The sequence below is a fragment of the Salvia hispanica genome, chromosome 1, assembly GCF_029641045.1.
Source record: "Salvia hispanica isolate PSC_SH4W2 chromosome 1, Shi_PSC_v1, whole genome shotgun sequence".
In the NCBI taxonomy this organism is placed as follows: Eukaryota; Viridiplantae; Streptophyta; class Magnoliopsida; order Lamiales; family Lamiaceae; genus Salvia; species Salvia hispanica.
This window is the reverse complement of record NC_142692.1, coordinates 5272043-5279183: the sequence shown is the minus strand read 5'-3', so window position 1 is coordinate 5279183 and position 7141 is coordinate 5272043. Positions and strand designations below refer to the sequence as shown.

Here is a 7141-nt window from a genome sequence, read left to right as displayed (position 1 = left end):
ACTTAAAATGACTCGTTTATTTTTTTAGAATGTAGATAAGATGATTTAATACTCTTTACGTCCTACTTAAAATGACTCGTTTATTTTTTTAGAATGTTTTTTTAGAATGTTTTAATCATCTTATCTACTTAAAATGACTCGTTTATACCAGTAGTAAAAAATGCAAACATAAAGTTGAATTTATAGTGAAAATTAAGATGACGCAAGTGGAGAAGAGTCAAGGTGTTGGCGCGTGGGATACTGAAACCCTACCTGTAAAGATAGCAACACAAGCCACATAAATTAACTACAAAAAGGGTGAAGAAACAAATTACAGAAAAGGAAAAAAAAAGAAAGAAATAAGCAATTGAGAAGAGAGAAGATGAATGAAGGGGCAGGGGGGGCACTTGGCTACTTTTTTATGTTGCACGCATCCATGGCAGAACACACAGATTAAATGACTAGACGAGAGAAGATCAAACCATTCATCCGTTTCTCCAACATACAACACCATTTCCCTTCTCTTCCTTTCACCTTTAGCAGGATTGATTGCTCTCTGCTCTCTGCTCTCTACTCTCTCCCAGTATGTACATACATTCACATTCATGCATGTATATATTCTCGATTTCTCTGCACTTCTCCAAGCGTGCTCACACTCACACTGTGTTGGCTGGAATTTGAGGATTCAGTTGTTTAGACTTAGATGAAGGGGATGCCCTTGCCCTTTGATTTTCAGGGGAAGGGGGTCTTCGACTTTGATTTTTTACTCAAAAACACTGATTTCATAAAAAAAGACTGTTTCAGCTTCGGCGAGCCTACATCTGTGCTGGATTCCGCCAGAATTACATCCTCTTCAACTCTGTCTTCATCTCTCGGCGGAGGTGGTGCTGCTTCTACCGACACGGCCGGCGTGGCGACTGTTTCGGACGCCAAATGGCACCAAGACTCCACCACTGCAACAAGCTCCAATGCGAGAGGAGGAGCAACTGACTCCGACCTCCTTCCCGTTCCGCCGTCTCTAGAGATCGGAGGCGCCGGCACCCCGGATAAAGTTTCCATGGAGGATTGGGAGAGCGTGCTGTCGGATTCTGCGGCGGTTTCGCCCAGCCAGGAGCAGGCCTTCCTCCGCTGGGTCATGGGTGATGTGGACGATCCTGCCAAGTCTCTCCAAATTGCCCCCGCGGATTTCGATTTTAGCGGCGGTGGCTTTGGTGTGGTGGATCAAGGGTTCGGCGGGGAGCAATTTGGGGGAAGCAGCAGCTTCATGCCCTCGCTCCCAATTTTCCCAAATACCAACAGATCCAGCGTTGAGAAGATTGGTTTGGTTTCCAATCCCATCTCTTCAAACCCTAATTTCAAATTTCCCCCAAATTTGATTCATTCATCATCAGTTCCTAACAGTCTCGGGGCAGTAACTCTTCATCATCCGGCTGCATTTGATTCCTCTGCAGAAATGAGACCTCCCATTTTCAACCACCACCAGCCCTCCTTCTTCCCGCTGTCGTTCAATCAACAGCAAGAGCAGAGCCTCTTCGGGCCTCCTCAGGCCAAGCGCCACAACCCCGGATGGCCCGCTGACGACTCGAGAGGGACGTTTACGGACACCGGGCAGTTTCCTCATTACCTGCAGCAGCAGAAGCCCAAAATGGAGGAATTAGGGCAGCAGCAGGCCATAGTCGACCAGCTCTTCAAGGCTGCGGAGCTTGTCCAGACAGGTAATCCGGTACTCGCGCAAGGGATATTGGCGCGGCTCAATCACCAGCTCTCCCCCACTGGTAAGCCTTTCAATAGGGCTGCCTTTTATTGCAAGGAGGCTTTGCAAATGATCCTTCAAACTAATGTCAACAACTCTTCTTCAACGCCTTTTAGCCTCGTTTTCAAGATTGGTGCTTATAAATCTTTCTCTGAGATCTCTCCTCTTGTCCAATTTGCCAACTTTACTTGCAATCAAGCAATTCTTGAAGCTCTCCAAGGCTTTGATAGGATTCATATTGTTGATTTCGACATTGGCTATGGCGGCCAGTGGGCGTCTCTTATGCAGGAGCTTGCACTTCGTGGCGGGGGCGCACCCTCCTTCAAAATTACTGCCCTTGCTTCTACTTCTTCCACCTATGATCAGCTTGAGCTCGGTCTCACACGGGAGAATCTCATCCAGTTTGCTAGCGAGATTAACATTGCATTCGAGTTTGAGGCTATTAGTATTGATTCCTTGAATTCTGCTTCATGGTCTTTGCCTTTCCACGTGCAAGAGAACGAGGCGATTGCAGTGAATCTCCCTGTCTGCTCTCTTGCCAATCACCAGTTCTCGGTGCCACTAATCATGCGCTTTGTCAAGCAGCTCTCACCGAGGATTGTGGTTTCTGTCGACAGAGGGTGTGATAGGACTGATCTTCCGTTCGCCAACCATGTAGTCCACGCCCTCCAGTCTTACTCTAACCTGCTCGAGTCTCTTGATGCCGTCAATGTGAATGTGGATGCCCTGCAGAAGATTGAGAGGTTCTTGCTCCAACCGGCCATTGAGAAGATAGTGATGGGCCGTCATCGCTCACCTGAGAAGACGCAGCATTGGAGGTCTCTCTTTTTGTCTTCAGGGTTCTCCCCGATAACATTTAGCAACTTCACAGAATCACAAGCGGAGTGTGTGATAAAGAGGACTCCAGTTCGAGGTTTTCAGGTCGAGAAGAGGCAGTCTTCTCTCGTTCTATGCTGGCAAAGGAAGGAACTGGTCTCTGCTACGGCTTGGAGATGCTGAAGCAAGTGGAATTCTTCTAGAAGGTGCTATGAAATTTCACAAACTCAACTACTGCCTAAAAAAATCTATGAATATTCATCATGCCTGAGTTTCTTCAATGATTCGGGCAGATTTGTTTCCAACTTTCAAATGAATTAGACACATTTTAGCACTGGATTTTCTAGTATAGTTTAATCTTATTCGATGTTGTATGTTCTTACTACTCTCTTGGTGCTGCCTTGCTTTTCTGCTCCAAGGCAGATTTATTGTGTTTGTAACAATACACTGGCAGTATTCCTACACCAGGAATGGGAAGGAAAAAATATGAAAAAAACAAATGAATTTAACCCTTTTATCTCATTCTTTGATTGTGGCTGTGGATTTGTTGTCATTTGATGTCATCTATGCTTTTGATTATGGATATATTCATGTACTTTTATTAATATATTTGTGATTTGTAGAGTGATTTCATCAAGTTGAACATAGAACTTTGTGTTTAATTCCTCTTTTGTTGTGTATCAAGAATTGGGGTGTTGTATGGCTCTCAGCAAAATAGGATGTTGGTCTGAAAATTCTATTTAGGTACATGTCTGTGATTGGGGTGTCCCTTTCAATTACTATAATGATAGTATTGAGTTTTTGTTTTACTTAATTGTTTGTATTATGTTTTTGTTCATCACGTTACTTTGCATGACATATTTTAGTCCTCATCGAACTTGCTGCTGTCAAGGCTAATCCCTGTCTTAATCAACTCACATGGGACTTGTACTATTTAGACCCTCACCAACATTACTTTAATCAGTGCTACTATTTTTTATACCATCATTTCTTTAATTAGACATAACCTAACCCTTATTTTTATAAGACTCCGACCATGTTGAGGCCCCACCTTTATTTACTAAAAATTGATAGAAAATTAAAGGTGGCTTCATAGTGGACTCGAATATGAGATATTTGACTCTGGACGTTAATCCTCATTTTTTAATAGATAAATGAATAGAAATTTAAAGGTTGCATCACAATGTACTCGAACCCGATTGAGATCTTTAGTGTCGAACATTAACCACACTATCATTATATCAACACACGTCCCCCCCTCCCCCCCCCCCCCTCTCTTTTTCGATGGGTAATAAATATAAATTTAAAGATCGCGCTATGGAGGACTTAAATCTCAGACATTCGGCTTCAGACATTACCTCTTTACCGCTTGGCCAACTCACATGCACGCTGTCTTTCATTTAAAGAATGGTCGTAAATTGTAATGATGGTAAAGGGCTGCGTGCTTTACGCGGTTTCAATAATTAGCACCCTTTTATTTTGGATGATTAATATTTGAAAGAGTTCGTTCATTATTTAATTGTGTGGTTTGGGACTGGACTTGTGAGTTTTGATTGCGTCTTTTGGATTAATATACTATTTTTGAGAGGTCATTAGGGGCCAATGATTTGGTTTTTGAGTTTAATAATTTGATTTGTCCCTATTATCTTGCAAGTGACAACATTAAATGATTTTGATGATAACTACTAGCTAGTACTAGTCCCACTCCTTATTTGATCTTAATCTCAAATTATTTCCTTTCCTTTTTTCCAATTTGTTTGTTTATACAATTACATGCAATATTTCAAATTGTTTGTTTAAATTGGCAAATTCAAAAAAAAAAAAAAAACATGTCTTATAGTTTGAACTTTTATACCATGATGTGGTTGTATAGCAATGGAGGAAAAAACAACCTTCAAGCATGTTCATGGATGTCCACTCTATAAAAATGATTCTATTTAAGTTGTGGTAAGAGATCGTAAGGCTATATCAATCTTGTTTATGTAGTATAGTAACTTATAGTAGTATATATTTGTTCATTAACTCATAACCCCACTTATGGAAATAGACATTTAAACATCGCCTCAACAAATTCATATATTTAGACATTCTAAATCTTCACAAGGAGAATATTGGTCAGGATATATAAATGTATATGTTCAATGATTATGAGTCTATGACCACTTAATTAACATTACTAGTTACACTAAAATGTTATTCAAATATTCAATAGTTGTAGGAACAAGGATAATATATAAACCGGGTTACTAGTTCTAGAAACTTTTGTTTAAAAACTGGAATTTAATGAACCTAGTTGACAACATACTATTAGTTTATTCTCGTAGAACTATAGAAGTCAAATATTTTTATATACTAGTATTATTTTTCTTCCCAGGCTTATTTTAAGTTTGATTCCTTTTGAAAAAATAGCAATGCAAATATATATTTATCCTTACCTAACGATTTATTGGTTCTCCCCCTTTATATTAAGTTTATTTTGATAAATAAAGAAAACAATACTTATCATTAACTACCGTATCTATTTCTAACACATCTTGATATGCAGAATCTAAGATTGTTATAATTAAATAATTAATTTTGATTTAAATACTTAACAGATACACTGTACTTTGACTTGCTTAAAGTAACTTGTCTTAAAAAAACCCATATTGTAATAAATATATATTCCATATATATTCTAAGTTGAATATTGTTTTGTAGACATACACGCAGTAATTTGTTAATAGAGTTGAAATAAGGAATATCAGTTGATTAATATACAAAAACTATAAAATAAAAATGAAACAGGTCTTTGATTCAATTCTACTTGTAAAGGTTGGACTAACAAATTTAAAATCCTATCACCTAGTATTAAGTAATGCCACAATTTTTAAATTTTTCTTTACAGTCTCGTTTAGTCAAAATCAAAATTGATGTGCCAACTAAAGATAATGTGTCAAATAAAACAATATTATTTTAAATAAAATGGTGTCATCTTAATTAACATATAGTAAAATAAATAAACACATGAAAAATAAAAATTAAGTGTTAATCATAACGACGTTATTTTGTTTGCCTTCTCATCTTTCTCATTATTATTTGTCATTCAAGATTTCCAAAGGTATAAGAATTTGATCAAATTTCGTGAATTTAGCTACGTTACAGAGTGTGATGGTGTTAAACATTTTGACCACACAAATTTCAGGTTGAGGGTGCGCCGCAAAAAGCAGCTCAAATAGTGGGAATTTATGATTTTTCATATCTATATGCAATCCAAATCGAATTATATGACCATGAAATGATGATGACATCCTTTATCCTTACCAACTTGTGAAACCAACACTACCTCAAATCAATTAATTGGATTACTTGGTGATAAAAATATATAATGAAGGGCGGATCTAGGAATTGATACGACGAGGGCAAAAATATATTTTATAAACAAAATTTTAAGATATTGAGAAGGAGCATTTAAAGATGAATTTTAAATAAATTTATAAATTAAAAGAAAAATAGCATGGATACAAATTTTTGAGGAGGGGCATCTGCCCCACCATTCTTATGTGAATATGGAAAAAAAAACTCATTGGTCTTGATGTATGTGTGTTTTTTAAAAAGAATTGTGAGAAGTTAGTTAAGTCAAAATGTGTTTGATTGAAAAATAAGTTTGATTTACTTGTACCTATTTTGATGTTTATATATTACAAATACGAGCATTTGTGTTTCCACATTAAAGATTAGTAGAATATATAATAAGGTTAAATTAACTTTTAGGTTTTTAAACTATTAAAATTTGTTAGTTATATGTCGGATGATTGTTCATATAGATAATATTATATATAAAAACAAATTCAGATTTACGATGAATGTACTTATCTAAACAATAATAAAAATAGAGTTAACATGGACATTTAGCATTATATATTGATGGCGATTGTAAAGCTTTTCAAAGTCCAAAGTTGGTCCCTCGTGATAATTAAAGAGTGGACCACTATTTAATTTTATAAAAATTCTAATAACTTCCACACCAAAATAAAGAGTGGTGGGGAATGATCTAAAATGCATGCAGCCTATAACTGAAAATGATAGGCATTTCCTCATCACACTAGCTTTAATAAATATCAATAATGGTTAATTTGCTATATACTCTTTGTAATGACTCAAATCTTGAGCTATTAGTGGTTGATGAAATGTCTCACTAATTGAGTTGCGCTTCATTGTTCGATTGACAAAATGCGTTTCAATCTTTCTAAAATGGGATAGAATGAGATGTTTTTTTTTTTTGAAGTCTAAAGTTTATCGTTCATTAATTGTAACATCCGTCCAGAAAGAAGGACCCAACGAGATGAGTTCGCGGGGTAAAGGGCTTTGGCACATAGCCAAAAAAAAACAACATCAAGAAACCGCCCATGCAACATATAGGCAATAAAATTTGAAAGTAGAGATTCTAAAAGGAGACGACAAAAACAGAGAAAAGTCGACAAATATAACCATAATTTAGATGTATAAAATCGCACCAAAAAGCAAAACACTTTTTCTTGCAGATTTTACAGTAAAAAAGAAAGTGGAAAATATACAAAAATAAAACACACTTTGATGAAAAGTAGAATGATA

At 36.8% G+C, this 7141-nt stretch overlaps 1 protein-coding gene across 1 annotated transcript; it reads left to right on the top strand.

Moving 5' to 3' along the window:
* Positions 1-310: 310 nt before the first annotated feature.
* Positions 311-3070, top strand: LOC125222840 (scarecrow-like protein 6). The gene is made up of 2 exons (XM_048125680.2): positions 311-1298; positions 1431-3070. The coding sequence occupies exons 1-2, from the start codon at positions 683-685 to the stop codon at positions 2729-2731; spliced, it is 1917 nt and encodes a 638-aa protein (XP_047981637.2). The 5' UTR covers positions 311-682; the 3' UTR covers positions 2732-3070.
* The last annotated feature ends 4071 nt before the right edge of the window (positions 3071-7141 follow it).

What these genes read in the sequence shown, in the direction of transcription:
- LOC125222840 (XM_048125680.2), top strand. Translation starts at nt 683, where the DNA reads ATGAAGGGGATGCCCTTGCCCTTTGATTTTCAGGGGAAGGGGGTCTTC. An exon ending in ATCCAGCGTTGAGAAGATTG is followed by an intron (nt 1,299 to 1,430) that starts GTTTGGTTTCCA and finishes ATTCCTCTGCAG; the next exon opens with AAATGAGACCTCCCATTTTC.